At 31.2% G+C, this 25,987-nt stretch overlaps 5 protein-coding genes and 1 non-coding gene across 6 annotated transcripts; 3 read left to right on the top strand and 3 right to left on the bottom strand.

The window, feature by feature from the left end:
- Nucleotides 1-210: 210 nt before the first annotated feature.
- On the bottom strand, nt 211-3,963 carry LOC125073402 (nuclear inhibitor of protein phosphatase 1). The gene is made up of 9 exons (XM_047684220.1): nt 3,817-3,963; nt 3,376-3,590; nt 3,007-3,115; nt 2,549-2,651; nt 2,334-2,417; nt 1,961-2,171; nt 1,555-1,657; nt 1,060-1,151; nt 211-415 (listed from the first exon to the last, which is right to left on the bottom strand). Exons 1-9 carry the CDS (start codon nt 3,843-3,845, stop codon nt 318-320), a joined length of 1,044 nt encoding a protein of 347 aa, XP_047540176.1. The 5' UTR covers nt 3,846-3,963; the 3' UTR covers nt 211-317.
- Nucleotides 3,964-5,255: 1,292 nt separating this feature from the next.
- LOC125073341 (MRG/MORF4L-binding protein) lies at nt 5,256-8,318 on the bottom strand. Its single transcript, XM_047684129.1, has 5 exons — nt 7,870-8,318; nt 7,680-7,760; nt 7,131-7,235; nt 5,767-5,883; nt 5,256-5,670 (listed from the first exon to the last, which is right to left on the bottom strand). Exons 1-5 carry the CDS (start codon nt 8,219-8,221, stop codon nt 5,561-5,563), a joined length of 765 nt encoding a protein of 254 aa, XP_047540085.1. The 5' UTR covers nt 8,222-8,318; the 3' UTR covers nt 5,256-5,560.
- Nucleotides 8,319-8,750: 432 nt separating this feature from the next.
- LOC125073502 (peptidyl-prolyl cis-trans isomerase Fkbp12-like) lies at nt 8,751-11,084 on the top strand. Its single transcript, XM_047684358.1, has 3 exons — nt 8,751-8,915; nt 8,987-9,147; nt 10,489-11,084. The coding sequence occupies exons 1-3, from the start codon at nt 8,879-8,881 to the stop codon at nt 10,615-10,617; spliced, it is 327 nt and encodes a 108-aa protein (XP_047540314.1). The 5' UTR covers nt 8,751-8,878; the 3' UTR covers nt 10,618-11,084.
- A 655-nt stretch (nt 11,085-11,739) lies between these two features.
- LOC125073501 (peroxisome biogenesis factor 10) lies at nt 11,740-12,959 on the bottom strand. The gene has a single exon (XM_047684357.1). It carries the CDS (start codon nt 12,786-12,788, stop codon nt 11,967-11,969), a length of 822 nt encoding a protein of 273 aa, XP_047540313.1. The 5' UTR covers nt 12,789-12,959; the 3' UTR covers nt 11,740-11,966.
- A 334-nt stretch (nt 12,960-13,293) lies between these two features.
- On the top strand, nt 13,294-25,987 carry LOC125073392. The gene is made up of 20 exons (XM_047684206.1): nt 13,294-13,605; nt 13,737-13,918; nt 14,000-14,078; nt 14,360-14,590; nt 14,974-15,113; nt 15,309-15,435; nt 15,922-16,030; nt 17,025-17,141; nt 17,253-17,356; nt 17,679-17,795; nt 18,018-18,143; nt 19,439-19,546; nt 20,111-20,275; nt 20,695-20,790; nt 21,215-21,321; nt 22,534-22,681; nt 22,938-23,039; nt 23,743-23,874; nt 24,050-24,201; nt 25,117-25,987. The coding sequence occupies exons 1-19, from the start codon at nt 13,456-13,458 to the stop codon at nt 24,188-24,190; spliced, it is 2,481 nt and encodes an 826-aa protein (XP_047540162.1). The 5' UTR covers nt 13,294-13,455; the 3' UTR covers nt 24,191-24,201; nt 25,117-25,987.
- Trnag-gcc lies at nt 21,851-21,921 on the top strand. Its single transcript has one exon. It is a non-coding gene; the product is annotated as a tRNA-Gly (tRNA).

Here is a 25,987-nt window from a genome sequence, read left to right as displayed (position 1 = left end):
TCGCTTAAACAACTTGACAATTTTTTTTTTTTATGGAGACGCTACTTTATATTTGATGAAAAAGTACCTCTAATTAAACCGCTATTTTTAATAATAGAAGAACGGAAAAAAAACCTAACTATTCAAAACCATTTTTATCGATTATCAATTAAAACTGAACTTTGTCATTTAAATTTTTAGTCGATAGAACATAAATAAAACCAGAATAAATTCGTTATAAATAGCTCTTTATTTATTATCTGTGGCGAATTTAAAAAAGGTTTTTCGTGAAAGTCCTCTTTATAATCTACAACTTAAACCTAAGAGTTTTGTTCAACTCAAACACCAGGTATAAGCCCAGGTTTTCTTCCCGGCCAGGCTTCCTTTGCGTATTTCTTCTTCTTGGGTTCACTCGATGGCCCTGATTCTTCTGACGCTGAAAGAGTATTAAAATATTTTATAATAAAAAATACAAAATGTGGTACCACTTAATTTTTGACTCAATAATATATTATATATGAAATGGAAAGGAAAGAATTAAACCTTACATAACAATTTTAGCAATAGCCTAATATAATGTATAACAAATATGCACATAAACTTTATAATTTTTGACAGATAACCATTTCAATGAAAAAAGACTAAGAACTAAAATTTCAATGCAATATTTACCTAAAAATTTATATAGATCTATTGTTTAGGTAAAGGAAACAGCCAATTTTACAATTAATAATATTAACTTAAGAATGTTACGTATGACAATGTATTTAAATTTGGCCAAGAACCTTCTCGGGCTCGAGCAGACGAACAAATGGGCCACCTGGTGTGAACTAAATTTTTTTTAACCATTCCTTCCATAGCTGAGCTACTGTCCGATGGGAACTAAGATGTCATGTCCCTTGTGCCTGTGGTTACATTGGCTCACTCACCTTTAAAACCGGAAACAACAATACAAAGTATTCCTAGATGGCCCTAGAATGACTGATGGGGTGGAAGGTAGCTACACAAAGAGGCTTGCACGAAACCCTATCACCAAGTACGAAGCCCTACCATCAATAACTTCATAATAATAGTACAAACCTGTATTTGGTAGTGGTGGATGAACATTTAGATGTGGCTCCGGTCCTTCTAACTCAACATCAGGTGCAGGATTCGGTAACAGCAGGCCCAACCTTGATGCAAAAAATATTTTTTTTAATACATAATACATGATTACACATTCGTGTTCTGGAAGGCAGATATTTAAAAACTGTCAACTTCAATCTATTGACATTGTTATTAAGACATATACGTATATATATATTTAATAGAACCATCAATTAAATCACTTTTATTTTTGTAAATCTTGTACTAGGTAACTCGGTAACACATTCTACATTCACAGTCAGAGCATAAAATTGACTAGTTATATTGACATGAATGACAATAAATTTAACTTTACGAAAACAAAAAAAAATCATGTATTCATATAATTAGTGGGGTTATTTTTTTAATTGATTTTAACAATGGAATAGTACTAGAGTTTAGGAAATGTATTTTAATCTATTATAGATAATTATCAATAAAAAAAATTACCTTGCACCAATTAGACTTAGATGGGAACTTGGAGCTGGAAGATCTGAATAGAGGTTATTGCTTCTTGATATTTCTTGCAGTCTCAATGAATGGTGGTGGTGATCTGAAACGAAACAACACAATACAATTTATCAACTATTTTGTTTTATATTCATTTATGTTGACTGGCAACATTGTACAAATATTAAAACATGTTGTGCATATAAATAGTTATATTGTTTTTATATACTTCATAAATTCTTATTGTTTTTTTTTTATAACAAACATTGATCAAATAAGTATGGATGGAATTTGCAATAAAACTGTACTCCGAGTTGCCATATAAAAATATCCCTATAAAAAATATATTTTCAATTGGATTAGTAACAACAAATATTCCTATTAAAAACAGTCTTAATGCACTCACTTTCGTCAGCACTTTGTAATTTTATCTTCCTGGGTGGAGCATTTGCATTTGGTACTATAGTTGATCGTACCAAGTTTCTAAATCTACCCACAGTTGGATCAATGTCTTCTGGATTAATGATGTCCACTTCCTCATTGAAAGAGACATTACGTTTCTGCTTCTTTGGTACACCACCTGGCATTGATGCTGATCTTTTTGTACCAGTTTGTGGCTGTAACAATTATATGTTTAGTTAGTCAGAATTTCACATTAACCTCAATTGACTAAACATAGGCAGAATGGGTTTAGTCATACAATATTATTTTTGATTGATTTATCGATTCTCGAAACATTTCTAGAAGTTGATAGAATTTTAAATAATAATACTAATTACCTTAATAACATCACTGCCATCATCAGTAGAAATACCCAGCATAGAAATTCTTCTGTTATGTGCTGTGTTGAATTCTGTTAGATTCTGTAATAAATAAGTTTCAGAAACAAAACGTAATTATATTTTATTTATTTTTTGTTTAGAGAAAATGTATTAGGTCTATTCACACTATCAATTTTTATTTGTTATAAAGAAACTATATTATAAGAACTCACATCTAACTCTGTCTGGGTCTCTGGCAATCCAAGTAGTGCACCCTCCATCTCAGAATTGGGTAAATCCTCCATAATACCCCGAGAGTTTCCTGTCGGTCTTTCCCTGAATTAAAAATTCACAGTCAAATTTTTCATATATAATAATTGATGTACGAAAACGGAACGACAAGACAATAAATTTTATCTTTCTTTAAAATTTTTGATGAAACACAACATTCATTGTCACTAGTACTTGTCTATATTTAGGTTCTTACTCTCAAAAATGTGTTCGACAATAAGAACTGTAAAAACAAGCATTCTCAAGTTTAGAACAAAATTTGGGCCAACCGTAATTATGGGTTAAGATGAGGAAATACTGATAATGGGAAAAATATCAAAATAATACCTTTTTAACCTGAATAAAATAATATTTTTGAATCTTACATCAATTACTATGAATTAATCATTCAAACTATTACCTAATCACATAGTTTCTTGTGGAAGCCCCAAAGTGAAATGTTGAGTCAATAGGTAGTTGGGTTGGTTTGTGGGCTTCCAAGCGCATCTGTCCAATATATGTGCCATGAGCTAAAATCAAAATTAAAAAATTGAAATGTATATTAATAATTACAGAAAAACAACAATAAATTTATATTTATTGAATTATATTATATTATAGTCCTTGATAATTAAAATCATTGACCACAGACTAACTAGTCTATAGTCAATAATACTTGGTATATTTTTATTAAAGCTTTTAATATACTTATAATAATCTTCTCTTCATTTTAAAATAAACTTGAGATATGTAAAATAATAAAATTTATTTTAATCTAGACTTTACTTACTGCTGCCCAAATCAACCAAAAACGCTCTGTTCAAATGTTTATGATACACAAATGCTGCATGAACTCTTGAACAACTTGCATGGTCTATACAAAAGTCATTCATTTGTGGGTTCCTACCAAAGAGGTAGCATTTCTTCTCATCTAACATCAATTTCTGTATTAATTTATCTCCTTTTAAAACATCCAAGTGGAGTCCCGTTGGTGGTTTTCCAGCCCTAATAACCGAATAATAAAACAGTTTTTAGATAACAATGCACGACATTTTTATGTAATTATAGACAGCAATGATTTATTCTGTTTATAAAAATATTTTCATTAATGTTATTCGTTTATAAACAGCGTAAATAAAGCGTGATATCTATAATAATAAGATAGTCAAATCAGTATCGAATGGCGGCATGGTAAACTAAATAAATTACCGCGAAGTGATATGTAACCTACCAGTTAGGCACTTCGTAATGGTTTGCCATGTTTATTGCTAGCTTAGGTGTTTATTATAAATGCTATATTTATATTTTGATGTATAAATTCATTGCAAATATAGAAATAACTAATAACATGGTATTGAGCATTAAGATCACAACTGGTTCCTAAACCCTGTCAAGCTGACAGCTTTAATGTCAGTTTTTTTCATAATAGTTCTTCAAACTAATGAAGGCGAAGTAGCACGCCGTAAAGCCTTGATAAAAACTTACTTTAATATTATTATATAAATTTTTTTTCTTCATATTTACATTAATTAGACAGTACAAAAAGATATAATTTAATGAATTGCTTAAATGTTTTAGTATGCTAAAACTAATAAACATATTTTGTACATGTAAATAAATTCCTACATTTACAATTAACATTATTACATTGCTGCACTTGTAAGTGCAGCAATATGTACTTATACTGATTAGGCAGTACAAAAAGACATAATTTAACGAATTGCTTAAATATTTTAACATAATAAAACTAATAAACATATTTTATACGTGTAAATATATACATCCACTACGGACGTATATAGCTTTTTTCAGAGCATACCAAGTAATTTTTCTTCAATTATTCATTTAACGACGAAAATGGACTTTGAATGAACCATCTAGAGACTATGAAAGAATAAATAGGGATCTTTATTATTAATTTGTTTTTGTGATTAGTCTGTTATAAACTGATCAATTGATTACCAAGGTCAAAACCGTTATTGTCAACGTTACCTTTTGAAGCTCATGGTCCCTACCACCACTCTTACTTCTCAGTCTATCACTCAGTAATGATTCCCTTTAAATATAGTAATATATAGGGACATACTGTATGCCTTTATTCATCTCCGATCCGATAAAACTTTCTATACAAATATTATAAATGAACTCTGGCTGTCTGTCTGTTGCCTTTTACAGTTAAACCACTTAACCAAATTTTAAGCGTTCTTTATATCACTAATGCCCCAATAACCTTGGGAACTGAAATGTTACAATAATGATGATAAAAATCTGTTCCAGGTTTATCCCCAAAATAAAATTAAACAAAAAAACACTAAGGAAAAAACCCAATATGTCAATAAAAACCAGACAAATTTTAATTGCCAATAATTAATACAAATTTAGAGTGTTAGTTGTATATATTTATTACATATAAGTATCGGGTGTATTTTTATTGTCTTTCTAGTCACTAAAAGCTAATGTTCGAATTTGGAACAGTCCAGATTCTTGATCAACAATTTACGTCCCTTGCGCCTGTAGTTACACTGGCAAACTGAACAATACTAAGTATTGTTATTTGATGGTAGAATAAATGAGTGGGTGCTACCTTCTTTAATAAAAACACATTATAGTGATTTGAAATTTAAAGCTTAATCTGTAAATATAGGTAAATAAAGAAAATTTGATTTTTAATAAATTTAATACTATTTACATTATAATTATTATAAAAATAATAGCTTCTCACTACCGACGCCATTTGTATTCACTTCAAGATCAATTTCATGACATTACAACAAATCATATCAAGTTTAAGTAACACGGTATAAAGTTATTTCAATATCTCACAATCACACAACAGTCTGTGACATTGACCACCACTAGAAGAAAAACACGTTCACAGCGTGGTTCCGTCTCGCCCGCGCCTGGCCGGTGCGGTTTCCCCACCACGGGCGTTGTGTGTGTCAGAAGAAATGGTGATAAGTATGTGTATGCGAATGTCACATTCGCCGGCGTTTGGCTGGGGTGGTGGCTGGTGGTGTTGATGTGTTTGCTCGGCGACGCCCGCGTCGGGAGCCACTGTCCTCATCAATGAGTGGGGAATCCCAGGCTGATACAGACATAATATAATAATTAAGGCAAATTGAATTTATGGTAAAATATTACATATAATTGACATGATAAGATAAGATAAAATATTTATTACCTGCAACAGAGCTAACTTTAGATTTAGGCGGCTTATCCCTTTGTGATGTTGTTTTTCGGCTAGAAGAATTCTCCCTTGGTCCTGATGCATTTGAATCTCGAGAGTCTCTCCTTCGATCTTTAAGTTTTAAATATTTTAATTTACAAACAAGTCACGAAAATTATACAATAGTTTTCATTTATTTACTTACACGTGACTTATTTGCAATAAACTGAGTAATAATTATTATTTATTACATTTTATTAATAGTCTGTGGTTCATTTTGAAATTGCGAGGTTAAATATCTTCTTCAGTTAACTATTCTGACATTATTTCATCCGTTTGGTTAAAAACAATATTTATCTTGTTTAAAATCAAAAATCCAAAAATTGCAATTATTATACCGAAAATACAATTTCTTTCAAGAGTCCCTGAAGCGAATCCACGATTTAATCAAAATGTAATATCTTTTTTTCCTCGTCCGCTTCTAATCGAACTGGGTATTTAGTTTGATTTCAGATACAATCTATGTACGAAACACGAAAATTTTCGTGCTGATATAGAATAAAGAATTATTTGTTTACCTCGTTCATTTTGAAATGGTTTTCGAACGATGCCACTTCGATAGAAGTGCGGCAGATGATTGGCTTGTCAACTGCCTTCTTTGACTTTATAGATTTTCATAAGAAACTTAATGCATTCGAGATATGGGAACACATTTCTTTTATTACGTATACTAACAATTTTTTTATACGAAAACAAAATATACTGCAAAATATCCGTGTGCAAAAGCACCCAATGCATTGCGTCAATGGCGCAATGGTGCAACTGCAAGTCGCAGGTTCGATCCCTTGACCCTTGGGCTATTGTCATCAGCACTATTATTAAAAGTTTGAAGTATAATTTGAATTTGAGTAAATTTCCTATTAGTCCTATAATGTGGCATTGCTACTATCTGGCAGATACTGAAGCTAATGATGCAAAAAGAAATTGTAAGTATTCACAATTACGTAAATGCTGAAAATAGCTGAAAATCAATACTGTGTGTCGACTGACTCCTTTTGCCAAAAACATTGTACGTGAAAATTAAATGTTCATTATTTGCTTAGATTGGACAGTAAAAAAAATATCAATCTATCTTTCTTTAAATAGTCAATTATCACAGCTAACTCCAGGCCAGCCAAGATAGATTGTAGCTTTTGTAATTTGCATTAAAACAATGACTAATTATGATAGTCTTTCATAGCTGTCCCGACACCGTTTAGGCCTATTGTCCTTACCAATATCTATCTTTACTGCAACGGGATTGTAAAGTTAACTCATAGTTAAAATAAATAATATCCTGTCCATTTTATTATATTTCATATGAGATATATGTATATTACCATATTCCTTTTCCGATTTGATACTCGGTGTGTCTGTGGATGCATGAGAGCTGCCACTTTCCTTCCTTGTCTTTGTAGCGAGTGCACCTATGCTATCCTTACGACCTTAACAATAATAGTATCAAATAAGGTGGACGATTAAATCATAAACAAAAAACTTACTCAAAAACACAAAACCCTACATCCAAGTGTTTGCAATACACAATTATTCTTATGTGCAACTTCAAAAAACATACACTCTGTTGTATAAATGATATCAATAATATACTGATTATTGGCAAATACATAAAACAAAAATAAACCAATTATTTGGTTATTTTATAAATTTACTCTATAAACTAAATAAGGTTGTTTGGGGAATCCCCACAAGAAATTCCCATCATTGACTAAATCATATAATCATATAATACACATATATAAGCCTAACTGGGGTCTGTGTCCCAATAATTGTTGTGTAAAACATAGTTATTGCTATCATGTCATTACTATTTCATGATGTTGTGTGTAATAAGCAAACTAAAATAAAGCTCCCACAAGAAATTTTATTACCTTTAGGTGTACCATCCTTAGAAGCTGTGCCCCTGGAATTACTTCTGGGTGTTGATGTTTTTGGTGATGGACTTCGGCCGTCTAAACAGAACACAATTTTATTTCATTGACCATTTCTTTAATATACTTTTATGAATTTTATACACAATGTGATAAAATAATTAAAAACTACAGTTATATTTACAGTTACCTTCGCTGTCATCAGCTAAAATATTATCTTTACATTTTTGTTTCATCATAGCGCCAAACTCATTCTCCGGTAAGCTAAATGGTACTTCGTGGTTCGGAAATGGTATCGGTTCCGTTTCGTCCAACATCGTCATATCGTATAATGTATCTAAATGTCTCCAAATATCATGTGTGGATATCTCTTTTGTTATTGAGTTAGATAATTTCTCCCAAATACAAGCCATTTGAAAGTGTTTGTTTATGCCAACCGGCTTGTGATTGGCCATCGCGTAAAATAACTGAATCTCCATGTCGACATCCCATTCAACTGTGTCTCCAGTTTTAACCTCCGCTTCTTCCTCACTAGACACCATTTTAAGTTTTTTTTAATTTGACTTTGTTCAAAATGATTTTCAAATCACTATCACAATTTATTAAATGTTTTCGTTTTTGCGTTTCCTACTGCGTAGATTTGACAAGTGACATAAATTATTTTCTTATTATTTATTTCGAGGCTCTGGACACGAGTATTTCAAGGCTTTGATTTGTTTAACACAAATATATTTTTGTATTTCAACAATTTTACTTCACATATTGTGAAAACAATGCTATAAATCAAATTGTACTGAGAACGTAATATTATAAAATTATGTCCTCAGTTCATTATAATATTAAATATGTACGGGGGACATGTTCATTTTAAATTCCAACATCATGCCAAAGTTAAACATTGACTGCATACTCTTTGATTTTGAATTTATAGACGAAATGGATCTCGTATTAAGCACAAATTACATATAAAAATAAGTTATTTTATCTTTAAAGTAAAAAAAATTTAATTCGAAATTTTTTGAATTTAAAAGTTCTTCATCAGGCTTTATTCTTTTGTCACTGTCATTTCACATTTGTCAAATACACTCAACATCAAGCATTTGCATTTTGCAAATTAATATTTAGCATTTTCGTAAGAGATTTTCCCTAACACTTTTCCACGTGTTTGTTTTATTCGTTTTTCCATCTATTACTATAATATGGGTGTAGATATAGAAACTCTTTCGCCTGGAAATGGTAAAATATTTAATTTGTTTTTTTGCTATATTTTAAGGTATATAGAATTAAAGCCGGATCATTTTTTGTAGGCTCAACTTACCCAAAACCCGGTCAAACAGTTGTCGTCCATTATACTGGAACCCTGCAAAATGGCAAAAAGTTCGATTCTTCTAGGGATCGCGGCCAACCATTCAAATTCACCTTAGGAAAAGGAGATGTAATTAAGGGCTGGGATCAAGGATTGGCTAAAGTAAGTATTATTGACTATACCATATGATAACTTTAATTTAATAAAAAAACTGTGATATATAGTGGTGCACATCTAGTTGGCAGGATAATATCTTTAAACAAAATGTGTAGTATAATTACCATTTTGTTATTGTAGGTATTACTTGAATATAGGACATAATAAGACATATTTATGAAGACTAAAGCTGAGCCGAGATGGCTGATGGAGAGTTAGAACGCATGCATCTTAACTAATGATTTTGGGTTCAAACCCAGGCAGGCACCACTGAATTTTCATGTGCTTAATTTGTGTTTATAATTCATCTCGTGCTTGGTGGTGAAGGAAAACATTGTGAGGAAACCTGCATGTGTCTAATTTTGACGAAATTCTGCCACATGTGTATTTCACCAACCCGCATTGGAGCAGCGTGGTGGAATATGCTCCAAACCTTCTCCTCAAGGAAGAGGCCTGTAAATTAATGTAGTGGGAAATTTACAGGTTGCTAATGTAAAAAAAAATGTAATGAAGACTATATAGTAGATGATATATCAGTTAGCTAGATGTCTCTGTTCAATGTGTAACCAGGATGAATAATAAGAGTATCTTGCATTAATACATTTGAGCTGCATACCCTGTAGATTTTTTAATTCCTGTTTTAGAAAATTGAGATGGAATAATGCTTGAGATTTCAAAGTTGAAAGAAACTTGGAAAATGTGTAAATCTGCCACTGCCCTTAACTATAGTAAAATTATTAATTCGAGTCAGTAAAATGACATTTCCAGTGTTGCAGGTTTTTAATCTCAAATAAATAGTGATGTGATAGAATCTCGACTATAATTTTGGGAATTTCGACTAAAGCACTATTACTAATTCCAGTCAGTAAAATGCAACTGTCACTGATACTGTTCGGCAATCAATAGACATAGACATTTAGTCATGCTTTATTTTATTAAGTATCAAAATATCGGAATCAATAACAACCGTAATGAATAAAAACGTATAAAATTACTTGTTTTTTCTTGACCTTTTATTGTTAATTCCTCTGAACCTCTTTATACATTTTTTCCCAGCTTTGTAATAATGTTGTAGTGAGAAATTTTAATACGCTGGTAAGGTCCATATTTCTAAAATCGTATTATTTAATACGGTATGTATTAATATACAATAAAAAAAAACGCTTTGATACCTAATAAAATAAAGCATGACTAAATGTCGAAGTCTATTGATTGCCGAACATCACTATTGTAGCGGGTAACCCTTTTTTGTATCAGTGACAGTTGCACTTGTCATTTTACTGACTCGAATTAAAAATCGTACTTTACTATTATTTGTATTCAACTTTACATTTGTTTTTTTTTTAGATGTCAGTAGGTGAGAGAGCTAAACTTACCTGCTCCCCTGACTTTGCTTATGGATCTAGAGGTCACCCTGGAGTCATTCCACCTAATGCTACTCTTGTGTTTGATGTTGAACTATTACGAGTTGAATAAATTTCTTGCCATATTTATTAAATTAAAATTAAATTATTATTATTGTATTATAAATTATTTATTAAAAATAACACAAAATATTTTATTTGTTTAGTTTAAAGCTGTGTATATTTGGTTGGTGACTTAGGTTTTTATCATCATAGTTTATTATTGTTAATTATCAATTTAATATAATATTTAATATCATTTTTGCAAATTTTTTGTATGATTTTGTTTTTACTACTTTTCCAATGAACCTATAATTTAGATTGATATAAGATTTAAGTAGTGTACTTGAATTTGTTTGTCATAATATTAATTTTTTGTTTAATAAGAATAGTAATAGGAAAATGATTTTGGTACTAAGAAACCTTCTAAATCATGGTAATTTGATGTATGCAATTACAAATTGCACTAATGTTTTTAATATAACATATATCTCAAATGAATGAAAGATGCCTGTAATGCTTTTGCATTTACCTAAAAATTAAAAAAAAAAACACTCATCAAATGTATGTTGATATTTTAATTAGCGTGATTTAGTTTATATGGAATTTTGTAAAAACATTCTTAATAAGTGTATGTAGTATATTGCTTAATTATTTTTGCATGAAAAATTATTTCGGCATAATTTTGCATTTAACATATTTTTTAATAAGAATAGTGTTGCCAGATTTTTGTTAAATACATATTAAATATTGTTAACTCCTCTCAACATAATATTATTTATTACTTGTACCTTTTCTACCATCTTTAAATAAAATTATGTTAATAAAAGTTTTTTTTTTTATGAAATAAATAGTTAAAAGAATTGTAATTTATCCTTTAGAAATTCCACTACAAAGTTTAGAAATAAAAATAACTTTGAACATTCAAATGTTTAACTTATTCATTTCTTTATTTAACAGCCTTATATCCTCTTAATCTATTAAAATTAACTTAATACATTATACCAGTACTCCATAATTATTAAATAATTATAAATTTTATTTATATGTTAATCACAGTGTTCATATTAGTATTGATAGGATCTTTTATGTATTAAAATATTTTTCTGTTTCCAAGATTTTATCTAATAAGATGCATGTCTTTTAGTATGGTTGTTTTCTCAATACATGTCACTAAAAATAGTAAATACCAGAATATATTAAATAACTATATATTTCTTAAATAATCAAATTTCCATAGATCATTTGCTATTTTTTTTTGGTGTTTCTTTTCTACATCTTTGTATTTAAAAATATTTCTCCTCTACTCATACAGCCTTCTGGCATAGATTATACATTCCCATAGTAAAATTACTTATATGAACAAGTTGCACAATCCTATAAAATTCGACTTTGAGCCCAAATATTATACTAACATAACCTTTACATACTACCTGGACGATAGTTCATCAATGGCACAACTGTGTTCTTTGCGAAGGGAGTTCGACATAAAGGACAGCTTTCCAGAGCTCCATAACAACAACTCATACAAAATATATGTCCGCATATTAATGCACATGGTTGAATTATCTCTTCTAAACATGCTATACATGATTTATTGCTATCTACTTCATTTGGGAATTCTCTCATATCATCCATATGTTTCTTAGCTTGGTAAAAACTTTGTCCACAAGAAATGAATGCATGTAACAAAGTCACAACGCCTAACAACCTTAAGTGAGCGTAATATGCAGCTGCCGCTGGTCTCACATGGACATAATTAATTCCAGTTACAGTTTTACCAATTTGCAATGGTCCCCCAGTTATGTAAGATAATGCTCTATGTATACTTTCAACTTGAGGTACTATGTTATTCAAAGCTTTTAGAACAACTAATATTATATTCTGTGCTTCGGGTCTTAATGTCGCATTATGTTCAATTTGCTTTTCCATGTTACTTAGCAATCTCCTTGTTAAATTTTCACCAAATGCTGAAAGCAAAATGCTTAGAAGTCGGCTGCTGAACGATGGCAGTTTATGGTAGGTTTCGTCCACCTGAACTATTCCAGAATATTCTTCTCCGAGTGTTTGCAAGTCTTTGAGAGTTGTAAACGACTTGTACAGTAGTGAAGATATAGGAACAGCTTTAGATGCATGTTGTGGTGGAACAAGTCTTGCTAAAGAGCCAGCTAGTTGTTTTTCATACAGATCATCCTTTTGCCATGCGCGAAGAACTTCTGCAGGTTGTGCTTCCGGTAAAGCCATTGTTTGACTTCAAATTTAATGACAATTATTTATTATTTTCAACAATTTCAATATTAAGTTTACAGTTTCTTTTTTGTCAAACTCAGAAGTCAGAAAAGATAAACAGACAAGTGACAACGAGAACACCCAATATTATGTAAGTATGTAGCTATCAAAGACACACAGTAATGAGTATAAAGTCTGCCATAACTCATATATTAAATGCAGTTTATTGTGTCTTAGAACAACGTACAATTTTCAACATTTATAAAATTATAGTTTAATATAGTGCGTAAATCTACTTTATTACCTCAATTTAAAATAAATAAATAACACTATTCGTGTATGTATAACATTTGTTATCTGTCAAATTCATTTGAATAATATCTATTAATCTGTTTTTATTAACCAATTACATCCTAGCATTTTGTAAATAAACCTTTTCATCCAATTAAAACTACTTTGAGATGATCCTGTTCCGATGTATTTTTAATAGACCAATAGTAAAAATTGTCTAACATAAAAACAGTTGAAGTTAAAACTTTCAACTTGCTATTGCCGTAGTTTTTAGCATTTTAATTATTTTATATATGTTTTACTTACTGATTTATAAACTTTAGTCCTTATTTAGTTCACGAAAACAACTTATCTTATTTTTTTAGTAATCAGTGTTTAAATTATTTCCATTATGATGGAAGTCGACGGTGTTGAAGGTTGGAACAACAATCCTCCTGATGGACTTAAATTTGCTAATTTAAAAGCTTTTGTAAATGCAGCTCGTGAGTTTGAAGCTACACATAGTGAATCTGCAGTTAATATGATGACTCGATACTTAGGGGTAAGTACTTTAATTTAAATATAATACCAACACGGAAACAATGAGTGGTTGGAAATAAATAATTTAATTTAACTGAAAGCTTTCGGTCTATTTTTTAAATGTATGGTAAAATAATATATATATATTTTTAGCTCATCGCTTCGTCCTGTGACCTATCAATATTTTCTCCGGGGCGTAGTGAAGTATGTGCTTTCTTCAGCTCGTTGTGGCGAGTCATGTGCGATGGTCGAGGGCCGCACTGGGCAGGTGTCGCGGTTCTTGCCAGAGCGTCCGTCGAACCCAGTGCCAGACATGCACTCACCCATACCTACAAGTAAATTTTGTGTTTAATTTAAAAAAAAATATATGGGTGTCTTTATATTTTTAAAAGTTGAATGTTAATTTAATTTTTCAGATTTATGCCAATCCTGTCTCGGTTGTTATCAGATACAATATCGAATGAAAAAAAAATTAAACTTCTGTCTGTGATGCAGGTAACTCTACCCGTCCATCTGTTACACTTTCACAGCCAAAGCACTGAACCAAATGAAATTATGAAATTTTGTATGGAGCAAACTTGAAGCTCAAGGAAAGATGGAATATTTTTTTATCTTTATATCTAAAACTAACTCCTAAAACCCGAGCAAGCTTCAACTTATTATATGTTATTTGCATACAAAATGTTTATTTTTAATTTATGGCATTACCTATTTTACCTTTATTTGTGATTAGTCTATGAAATTATAAACTCATTTTCTTGTTTATTCATTTATAGGACATCTCATATGGTATAAAAATTAGTTGGCAAGAATCATACCTAACCAGTCTCATGAAGCAGCTTACTGATTGGATTTTACAGCCAATGTCTGAACCTCAGCATCGGACGATTGGTCACAAATCTCTGACAGTATTAGTAAATGTTTGTTATGGAAATTTACCTGCGATTTATGCACTTATGAGAACCGTTGATACAAAGGATTTTGTTGTACATTTGATAAGCTTGAAGGTGAGTATTTGTTTATATCTATTGAGAAAACACTATTTTATGAATAAAATACCATACAAAATTATCTCAAAGAGGATTTCGAAACTAAAAACTACAGAAGACCCTCAGCATCTCAGTTTCAGCTCTTTATTTCTGTTTCTTCTGTAATCAGACATAAGCAAAACACAAATCAATGAACGGTCATTAACATGTTGTAAATGTAGCTTGTTACATGCTGTCACTCATACCCACATTATTTCTCGTAATATTCATCCATTACATTTCTCTAATTATGAGGTAACTATTTTTCAAAAACTTCTGAATTATAATTTTATTTGGCAACAGCATGCAGTGATTTATATGCTGACTACCATCTTTTGGTTACTGTCCTATTCTCATTTCAGGATGGTGGTTATGGTGGTGTCGAAGTATGTAGACTACTGTTATGCTTATCCAGTGGTACACGGGGCTCATCTGCAATTCGACAGTCGGACATACATAGCTATCTTTGCTGCACTATGCGAACATTCAATAAGGCAATTGTGTAGGTATTCAAATTCAATCAGTAACCAATATCAGTCTAATTAATTAATAAAAATTTAACTGTTAATAAATAAACATTGTGTTACATTTTTAAGTTTTTTTGTATTGTTTTATTATTGCTCTTACAATATAATTATCAAATTAATTATTACGCCTATATAGATATCAATTAAATAATTTTGTATTCCATTTCCAGTGATAGAGATGCAACTCAACTTCTACATGCATACACATTTATAAACGATCTGTGCACAGACAATAATCTACGAAGCTATGTTCTTTCATATAGTCATTTTAATAATTCTCTTCAGGAATCATTAGTGGTATGTGTGTCTTTTTAGTCTGAAACAAGAAATTTCTGTCTGGCATTCATGTATACAAACTATTCAATATTTATCATTTACTAAGAATATTAGTGATGTTCAAAGGATAGCCATAGCCGAATGCCACATTGACGTAAAAAAAAAAGTCCCGCTGAGTTTCTTTCGCCGGTTCTTCACAGGTCAGGGTGTTTTCTTTTGTTTAACTAACCGGTGGTAGTGTTTAACTTGACAATCAATAAGAAAGTGTAATACTTCTATATTGAATAAAGGAATTTGAGTTGAGTTTGAATTGTCCTGAAATTCTTAATTTGAATTGTTGTCATATGACATATTAACTTTTTAAAACTAATTCATAATACTTTGTTCTAACAGTGCTTTATTTGGGAAAGAATAATTATTTAAATTGAACATATAAATACCACATTATATACTATAAAATAATGTAGTAAAACTCATTAATAATTGGTTTATTTAATTTTTTTTTAGAAAATAGACGAGCTGTGTAAAACACCACCTGATGACATGGGTGAACCAGAAAATGCTATGAGCTGCTTACAAAATGTGTTGAAATTTCTAGCAATTTTGGTAAATTTGGGTAAGCCTAAAAACAACAAGAGGATATATTATTATTAAGAAAAAATATTATATGTATTTATTTATTATTATGGAGATGTTAATGTCCGTTACGTTGGCTTAATAAAAGTCCACAACACTATTTAGAACGTATATTGCACACAGAAGAAAGTTACAAGACTGACACAGAAAGGTTAAAGTTCATACAGTTCGGAAGGAGAAAAGTAATAATTAAACTATCAATAATCACGAAATATAATAACAAAGAGTAAAACATGTATTCGATATCGAAGCGTAAGGTGGAATGTATTAAGTTCGTTATTCGCATCTAGTTGTTAAAATCTAACGCAGAGGCGGGTAGACGTGGAAATCATATCGTCGCGCGCTCGCCTTGCCGCATACTACGCGCTTCACCCGAGTATGCTCGTGAATTAATTATTATTATAAATAATATTATATAAAATTTTTATACATATAATATTGAATATATAAATGTGTAGTGTGAATGTATAGTGCGTAATATACGTAAATAAATATTAAATATAATTTTATATATCAAATATGTCGTGTAATAAATAAATATAATATAGTTACATATATATTATGATAATACGCCTAAAATTATTATGTAAATTATTCATTTGTTTTAATAAAATCTCTTAAAAATCTAAATGAAAAAATAGCAATCACAGTCAACCTCATTTTCTACCTAAAGAATTACAATAATATTTAAATTTCTTGTGACTTAGTAAATATTAGTGTCATAGACTCATAGTACTGCACTAACCATGATTACGAAAGGACAGTTTAATTTTCTGCATTGTATGACTCAATTATTCACGAAGATAAGTGCTTTATTCATTTGTGAGGGTACACTCACCATTTAGTACTTCCCATTTAAATTAGAAGTCGATTATTTTGTCAATATTTTATATTAATTTAAAACCCATCATATGGTCCTCTTTGTTTGCTTAATGTTTGATTATCTAATTATATACTTTTATTTTTATTTTTAGATCTATATTCGCTGAGATGTCATCACTGTCAACTTGTATGTCTGTGTATGAAATCGAGTCGAATTTGTCTCCCAGAGTCATTGGAATTGTTTGCAACCATCATTGCTCAATACAAGGGTAATATTTCGTAATATAAAAAAAGACAAATTAAAATTTTAAATTTGGAATCCAATTCGAATGATTCCATTTTTATTTAGATTATTGATGTAAACTTTTCATCTATTACAGATGAAGGTGCTTTACCACAAGAGCTAATGGGAGTTATTAGTGATGGTTTGCCAGCTCTTCTGGTGCCACCGTCTCTAGAGCCAGGGAAAGTTGGATTGCAATGGGTAAATTATTACAAATAACGAGAACATATAATTTTAATCTGTGCAGTAATTTATGACAATTTAATTTTCTTACTAATTATTGGTAAGTAAAGGTACCACTGGTGTGAAAATAGGCCGTTCCATTACTTTGTATGAATTTGACACAGATGTAGTCGCGATAGGAGCTCAATTGTTACAACAATTGTTACTCAAGCTTCAATTAATTATGACAAAAAATAAATGATCATACTATTCAATATTTTATAGAAACTTACTAAATAAAGTTGAGTATTACTTATTGTAGCTGGTTATAAATAATGTTCATAATTCTTATTATTTCCAGTTGCAAGTAGTTGGAGCTCTATGCGAGTCGAGTGAGACCCAAGAACGCGTTTTGCAAGAGGTTACCCCGGATTCTTTCGAAGACACATTATACAGCGTGTTACAGTATACTTCACAGGTAAATAAAAACAACAAAACGTAAAAATAAACCTATACTAATTTATGAGTGCTAATTAAAATATTCGTTACAAAATTTGCATTATTAATGAACATATTCCGTTTGTTAATATTTTACGGACGTAATATTTTTTTCTTTTACTTTAAAGAAATGCTTAGCAAATTAAATAAAAGGAAATATGTTTTAGTTAATGCTTTAATGTATTTATTTGTCTTTTATTAGAATGGTCCTGTGGGTATGGAAACGGCTCAAAAGAGTGTGGTGTTGGCATGTCGGAGTGGACTATCTTTAGCTCCACTCTCGAAGCATTGGGAAGCCGCCTTCAATAGGATGCTAGCGCATCATCAAGTAAGTTTAATGTCTTAACTGCTTATGGTTTCCTGGTACCTATTTATTAAATATCCTCATACATCCTAAACCTAAACCTAAGATCATTTAATTTGGTAGTAGGGCTTTGTGCCAGTCGGCCTGAGTTGCTACCATCCACTCATATGTTCTATCGCTAAATATATCATTCTCTGCCAGGTTGACTGGCAGATAATGCCTTCAGGCATTAAGTCCGCCTTTTGTCGCATTAACTTTATGGTGGTCAATAAAGCATTTAAATGAAAAAATAAAAAAAATATCGTGTCCCGGTTTAAAGGGTGAGCCAGTATAAATAAAGGCACAAATAACGTAAGACCTTATTAAGAGATAAGTGGCCCATTGGCGATGCTAGTGATGTTTAAATTCCTTACAATGTCAATGTGTAAAGGCAGTGGCGGCAGCTTAGCACCAGGCTATTTGTTCTCCTTATTAAATATCTAAAATACTCACCCGTCACCCCCAATTATTATACCCCTTCGATGGGCGAATTAATAAGATTTTAAGTGAGTCAAACCATTTCCACACCAAATTTCATCTAAATCGGTTAACGCGTGAAGAGGTAACAGAGTTATTTTCGCATTATATATTACATCGCATTTTAATATTGAAGCGAGTACCAAAGATCCAACTGCATATGATTTCCTAGTAGGTATTCATTATAATATCTTTATTTATCTTGTTTTTAATTTAATTGCAAGCAGTCCTTGTAAGGAGGAAAAGCACCTATTATAAAGTAAGTAATGTCTAGTTACTTATGATCTCCTATTACTTTTTTTTTTGTAATTACACTCGCTCATGCTTGTTTAACATTCAAAAAGCCAATATAGCATTGAATAGAGAGGGTGATTTTGTTGAGTACATATGGAATGTTTGTACTTTTAAATGATATTATTTTTCCATGGTAATTTTGTTTTTAAAGTTTTTTACAAGATAATTGTTTACTTTGAAAATTGAGAATAATTTAATAAAAATATTAATAAGTAATTTAATAAACAAACTAAACAGGCTCTAGCTTATCTATAGCCTCCTGCAATAGCAGGAAGAATAACGATAAATAAAAAACTATGACCTTGAATTGACGAGACGTTATTGGTCGAGAGCTGAAATAATCTATGGTATGCAATATGAATTCGTGAAACAATGGCGTCTTGAATGTTAGTTTGTTTGTTTTATTTGTTTTCGGAATAAGTTGAGTGAAATAGTCGTGTATTATAAGTGTTGTTTGTATCGTATAATTTGTAAATCGTTTTTTCTTACTTAATAAAGTTTTGTTGCAGGTTCGCAAGCTCCTATGTATGGCGCTCACGGGTAACAACGGATCACGTCGAAGACAGATCATGCAACTAGTGAAACATCATTATTTTCCATCGGATCAAATGAATCAGGTTAATATATTTTTGTAAGGGTTCATTTAAAATACATTTACAGTATAAAAATTGATACGGGATTTATAAATTCCGACATGTCGTTTGTGTTAGGACTGTCAAGAAGTCCTGCGTAGAATTTCTTCCTGAGAACGTCGCATGTTCTTCCTTTACTTGGTGGTAGGGCCTTGTGCAAGCCCGTCTGGGTAGGTACCACCCACTCATCAGATATTCTACCGCCAAATAACAGTACTCTGTATTGTTGTGTTCCGGTTAGAAGGGTGAGTGAGCCAGTGTAATCACAGGCACAAGGGACATAACATCTTAGTTCCCAAGGTGTGGCGCATAGGTGATGTAAGGAATGGTTAATATTTCTTACAGCGCCTTTGTCTTTGGGCGGTGGTGACCACTTACAATCAGGTGGCCCATATGCTCGTCCGCCAAAAAAATCCATAAAAAATAAAAACGGGTTATAAAATGAGAGTGCGTCTATCCATCTTAGTCGGCTAGTCATCGTTAAATATCGGTGGTTGAAATCGGTCGGGACATCTTGTATGTAATAACATTTGATTTTCGTGTCGTCAGATATTCGGCGAGAGTCTCCAGAGCGTGGCGGAGGCGGAGGCGGAGGCGGAGCCCTGGGCGCAGGCGGCGGGTGGCGGCGCGGGCCCCGAGCGCGTGTCGGCGGCGCAGGAGCTGGCGCTCGACCAGCTCGTGGCGCGGCTCGGCGAGGCGCTGCAGGCCGGGAAGGCGAGTGCCTTATTCGGACCTAATATTTATTTGCTTTTGAGCAAATTGAAAAAATTTGAGCTTTCATTTCTTCAACTGGCAGTTCTAAATTTAAAATAATGATCCTCCCCGAAGCCGGTTTAAATCCTGAGCAAATTTTCATGTGCTTAAAATTCAGCTCTCGCTTGGTTGCGAGGAAAACTGTATGTATTGGATAAAATGTAGCCCTCTCTTCTCCACTTTTACTATTGTTATAGTTATCATAATTTAATTAAGAAAGAAATTAGTATTATATTACTAACATAAAAATCTCAATTCAGTTATATGTATATGTATCTTAAATACATATATACCATTAATTCAAAATCATATATAAACTATTTTAATATTGAAATGGTTAATGGGTAGATGTATAAGTGTTTGTTTGTATTCGTTTACAGATATCAGATATAGCGACGTCGAGTGTGATGGAACTGTACGGTTACAAGATGACGTGTCTGGAACAGCGGCTACACTCGCATTCAGTAGCGTTACAGGTGAGGACCAATACGATGTTATGATTCCATATTAATCAGAAGTTTCCGTCTGCGGTCTCGACGGCCTGGTACTTGTTTCGACTGTGGACGGAGGAGTGGTTAACAAAATAGAACACGTAAAGTGTAAACAAAGTGTTAGAGCAAAGTAGCAATTATGAAAGTATAAAATGGTCATAAATGCAAGCACTAGACAATTCGTAGAAATAAAATTATAAATCATTTAAGTAAGACTATAAGCGACACCTATTAGTTCTAGAATGTTACAATCACAATCCGTCATATTGCTTTTAAATAATTTCTCTAATAATCACCAAGAATTTCGATAAATTTAATTTAATTATATATATAATTGTATATAATTTAATATTTTATAAAGAAGTATTATTGTAAGGAGAAGTGTACATAATTATTTTGTTTCGTGCAGGGCGCAACAGAACACATGGCGTCCTTACAACATGCACTCGCGTTGTTGCAAGCCACTAACTCCGCTCAGCAAGATGTATTATATACGACACAGATGCAAAATGAAAAGTAAGTTTCTGGTCTAAATATAAAAACAAATTTATTAAAGGTCCAAACGGTACATACATACCATTTGGAATAAGAGGTGTGAGGCAAGGATAATTTAGAAGTAGTTAATATAGAATCAGGAGTGATATTCTATTTGAAATGGATATATAATACACAAAATTTCTAACACATTTCCTGTAACGCTAATGTCTGCTTTTGGAATTTTACTATTAGATAAAAAAAAAAAAACATTATGGTCGAAATCCAAAAAAAAATTATAGACGTAAATTTATAATTATTTTCATGGATGGAAAGTTTTGATATCAATGATAAGTTTCTTCAATTTAGTATTAAAATCTAAAAATAATGAACGAAAAATTTCGATGTTCATGTTTTAGTCTATTGATGTAATTATGTGTCAGCAATGAAATATTACTATCTTTTGAGAAATTATTAATAAGAATACAGGTTACGAATAAGTACAAATAATAATAAAAAAAAAATAGAAGTATGAGTGAAACTAACGTGAATTTTACATATACAAATGTAAGCATCGGTGGTTCAGTGGTAGAATGCTCGCCTGCCACGCGGGCGGCCCGGGTTCGATTCCCGGCCGATGCAATACTTTTTATTTTTTGAACTTTGGTTTTATTGTTGACATACATGATATTTAATTTATATTTACCTATATTTTACTTTGATTAATAAGAAAATCTGTAATATTTTAAAAATGTAAGATTTTAAAACGTTTATTTTTTTAAACATATATATGATTTAGAATATGTAATTTAAGGTATTTATGTATATATATTTAATATGTTTGTCCGCGTGATACACACATGAGACTATTTTACAATTAAACAATTATGCTTTTCCCGCTGATGATAAATAATATTACTCATAATAATTACACTAATGTTGTTGATAATAATGTTAAAAACGATTATTGATACGAATAAAGTTATTTCAATATAATAATTTTATATAAGAGCTCAGTGGGTAGAATTTATCGATCTTAATCATCGAGTATCACTGGTTCAAGTCCAGGCAAACACCACTGAGTTTTCGTGTACAATTAATTTGTTTATAATTTATCTGTGCTCTGATGTCAAGAAAAATAGTATGGGGGAGTAAGGTTTAAAAGCTGAGTCAGATTCAGCAACGGATACCACTTCCATGCACCCGTAAGTTTCAACGTAAATTACATTTAAAAATAACACTATTTATTTCCAGACACAAAAAGTCAATAGAAGATCTTCACAAACAACTAGAGGACGCCGAAACGACGCTACGAGGTTTCAGAGCGAAGTTGGCTGCGGAGAGATTGGATAAAGAGAATCAAAAGGAAATTTTACAAAAGGAATTCAGAGCACAGATAACTGTATGTATCATTATTTTTATTCAATGTAATTTTAACTACTTTTCACCCTCGGCTTCGCCTAGGGAGGGAGACAGGTGTCAGGTTAGGTTAGGTTCCCTTTTCTGTGGAGGATAACGTTTTGTAAAATTTCATGATCGATTGAGTAATTAAAAGCGGAACAGAAAACTTTTTACATTTATAAATGTTACATCTAACCTTCCTATCCTTAATGAAATATTTTCGGGATAACTTTGATGTTCATTATTTTTTTTTTCAGAATATTGAAAACGAAATGAAAGTACGAGAAAGAGAAGCGGAAGAACGACTTAAACAACTTGAATCGGATAATAGGACGTTGCAGAAGAAGTTGGAACAGCAGGTAATTATCTGATTTATGAAATCATTTTTTTTGTTATCTGTTTGAGATATATATACTTCGACATCGTATGACCGGTTACCATGAAAACATTTATATATAGTCCAATCGCAGGAGAAAAGACAAACAAGTATGACCTTGAGTAGACATGTGTTGAGATATAATAATATATTGATATTAATTATGGATTGGTTTAAAAATTGCGTTTTGTTCGTCGACTTTGCGATTAGATAAGTAGTTTTTTGCCTCAGAATTAAGTTGTAGAGTCATATTATAAATAAAAATATATTAATCAAGATTTTTTTCTAGTTCTAAATATAGTTGAGCTATTATCGAATCGTATGGAATATTTAAATTAATTATTAGAAGGTATAAAGATAAACTTTAAAATTCTTGACTTATATATCTTTATTTATAATACAACACTATTCCACTAAACTGTTATATTATATTCCCTTTCTGTTTTACTTCCAAAGTTCCGATAATTTACACAACGTTATTTATTTCGCAAATCCATAATGTATACCATAGATTATTCAATCCCTCGACCAGTTAATTCGATGTCAGACTATGAGTTTGTGTATATTTACTCTTCCTACGATTAGAGTATATTATATACTATATATGAATATATGGCTTATTTCTTATAATGTTTTAAACATGCAAAAAAAAAAACACAAATATAATGTGAACGAATTGTTTTCAGACGAATAAAAACAGCGAACTAGCAGGTGTATTGATCAAGTTCGAGGAGCGCGTCAAGCAACGTGACAAGAAGCTGGAGGAGGCGGCCGCAGCTGACAGCAGCTTGAGGAGGGAGCTGGAACAACGGGACAATGTAAGTACATTATTGCTTTGTTGGCCTATTTGGTCTTGTTTTTTTTTTTGTTTGCGTTTATCTGTATATTTTCTTCTACTAACGATTAATATATGAAGTAAATAATAAAGTTTTTAAAGCTATTGATCTTATATATATATAGTGACCGCATACAGCGTTAATTTTAAATCCACAGATGATAAAACAATTAGAAAAAACCGTGGTCGAGCGTGAGAACCGACTGTATCAAGTGACGACGCAGTTGGAAGAAATGAAGAGGGTACAAGAGATGGTAGCTAAGCTTATGAGTAAAAGTTCTTCCACAGCGGCCAGCTAGCGTTAATACAGGTAACAAATTTTATGTTAAAACACTTCGAGATATCTCGTTGCTTTATCGGCGTGCATTAAGAAATATAATTTAATTTGTATTTTTTTAGCTGTCTCTACTCTTACATTAGTCACCTCACGCACACTAAGACATCCTGTAAGTACGAGCGTCTCTCATACCAATGCACAATTCTCACTCATGGTAGATGGAGGGGCGCGTCGTCGTGAGTGAACAGAGCTATATCCAATTATACATTATTGATTTAAGTCTTGTGTAAGATCATTGAAAACACAATTCTATGTTTTCGTTTCCTATTGTATCGTGAATCGTACCGTGTGTTTTAAAGCGTCAATGGCGTAATGATTTTCGGGCCGCCTAGCGATATATAGCGGGCGCTGGATCGATTTTGATCCCTTGGGCTACAGTAGTACTCTTAGCACATACTTTAAGGTTAATTTGAAGGGGTAAATAAGTATATTTGTCATTTCTTAAAATGGGGCATAACTAATTTAAATGAAAATAAATAAATATAAAAATGCCTCTGCGCTTTAATAGTTTGAATAAAGCCTAATTAAAATATAATTATATTGATTTAAATAGAGAAATTTAATATTAATTTTATTTTGAACTAGCTTCAAGAAAAGTAGGTTTTATAGTTTTCTCTTACTTTTGGGTGTCAGCTATGAAATTCCCATAAGCAGCTCACATTTTCGGTTTCTAAAGCGACAGTTTTTATACTTCCGTACCCCGGAAAACATTAGCCATTGAACATGTGCCTAAATTCTTTCACGTCGTGTTGGATTTTGAGTGAGGGTATATAGAGTGCGCTTGTATTGTCGTTAACACGCCTCCACTAAAAAGTCTTCCTTGCGCCATACAAAACGATGCAAACTTTGTAAAATAGTAACTAATTTAAGCTTATATCTTTGTTTCAGTTCATAGAGAAGTATATGAAATCTAAACGAAGTTTTTTTTTTCTCTAATTATGTCAACGTTGAAACGCAACAGAAAATTATAGATTATATCATGTACAAAGGACCTAGGATAGAAATATTCAGAAAGTAATCATGATATACATATTTCAATTTGGTTGAGATAAATTGTGTAATAAAACAAAAGTTGAAGTGACAAAAAAATGTTTAATAAATATAACGTAATCAAACCTCCTTTAACAATTTATAAAAAGAAAAATGACATTACCTTATTAATCTTAACTAAACATGCCCCATGAATAGCTATGATTTTCTTACAATACTCATATATAATATTGCTTTTAATTATAATTTAAATTAAATATATATTCATAGAACATAAACAGATTATCCGTAATGTCTGTCTGTCAACGGTCTTGTTATATATTTTTAGTAAGTACTTAGTTATAAAATTGTACAAGAAATGAATCGATATAGTAATAGTTGGTGCTCGGTGCGTATCAATATATCATAAAATTACATTAATTTACTATTATAAAAGTTACTTTACATGAGGGATTTAAAACTGTTAAAAAATATATTTAGCCTTGTACCATTTCCATGACAAACAATTTATATAGACTAACACGTCTATTAGCATTGTTTGTGTTAATAAAAAATGGAACATATCTTTCATTTTTTTTTAAGGCTGTTTGCATTTACAATGTACAATGTATTTCAAAGAATATATGTAAGAATTCACTCAACAATTTCGTTAAATCGATTTAATTCAAAATTGTGCTTTATACGATAATTTTACTTTTATTATTTCAAATATATTTTGTTCAAATGGAGTTCAAAAGTAAGTTATGTAATGAAAAAAGTAAAGATTTAA

This window comes from Vanessa atalanta, chromosome 24, assembly GCF_905147765.1.
Source record: "Vanessa atalanta chromosome 24, ilVanAtal1.2, whole genome shotgun sequence".
In the NCBI taxonomy this organism is placed as follows: domain Eukaryota; kingdom Metazoa; phylum Arthropoda; class Insecta; order Lepidoptera; family Nymphalidae; genus Vanessa; species Vanessa atalanta.
Note: the sequence above shows the minus strand (reverse complement) of the source record. Positions and strands in the feature narration are given on the sequence as shown.

Bases quoted from the DNA above. Each gene is read 5' to 3' on its own strand.
- LOC125073341 (XM_047684129.1), bottom strand. From the start codon at position 8,221: ATGGTGTCTAGTGAGGAAGAAGCGGAGGTTAAAACTGGAGACACAGTT. The intron at 5,884-7,130 runs GTAATATACATA...TAAAACTTAAAG, and splicing joins CAAATCGGAAAAGGAATATG to ATCGAAGGAGAGACTCTCGA. The intron at 5,671-5,766 runs GTAATAAATATT...TGTCTGTATCAG, and splicing joins TAAAGTTAGCTCTGTTGCAG to CCTGGGATTCCCCACTCATT.
- LOC125073502 (XM_047684358.1), top strand. From the start codon at position 8,879: ATGGGTGTAGATATAGAAACTCTTTCGCCTGGAAATG. The intron at 8,916-8,986 runs GTAAAATATTTA...CATTTTTTGTAG, and splicing joins AACTCTTTCGCCTGGAAATG to GCTCAACTTACCCAAAACCC. The intron at 9,148-10,488 runs GTAAGTATTATT...TTTTTTTTTTAG, and splicing joins GGGATCAAGGATTGGCTAAA to ATGTCAGTAGGTGAGAGAGC.
- LOC125073402 (XM_047684220.1), bottom strand. From the start codon at position 3,845: ATGGCAAACCATTACGAAGTGCCTAACTG. The intron at 2,652-3,006 runs GTAATAGTTTGA...TTTTTAATTCAG, and splicing joins ACAAGAAACTATGTGATTAG to GGAAAGACCGACAGGAAACT. The intron at 2,418-2,548 runs GTGAGTTCTTAT...TATTTATTACAG, and splicing joins AGACCCAGACAGAGTTAGAT to AATCTAACAGAATTCAACAC.
- LOC125073392 (XM_047684206.1), top strand. From the start codon at position 13,456: ATGATGGAAGTCGACGGTGTTGAAGGTTGGAACAACAATCCTCCTGAT. The intron at 18,144-19,438 runs GTAAGTTTAATG...GTTTTGTTGCAG, and splicing joins GGATGCTAGCGCATCATCAA to GTTCGCAAGCTCCTATGTAT. The intron at 23,875-24,049 runs GTAAGTACATTA...TTAAATCCACAG, and splicing joins AGCTGGAACAACGGGACAAT to ATGATAAAACAATTAGAAAA.
- LOC125073501 (XM_047684357.1), bottom strand. From the start codon at position 12,788: ATGGCTTTACCGGAAGCACAACCTGCAGAAGTTCTTCGCGCATGGCAA.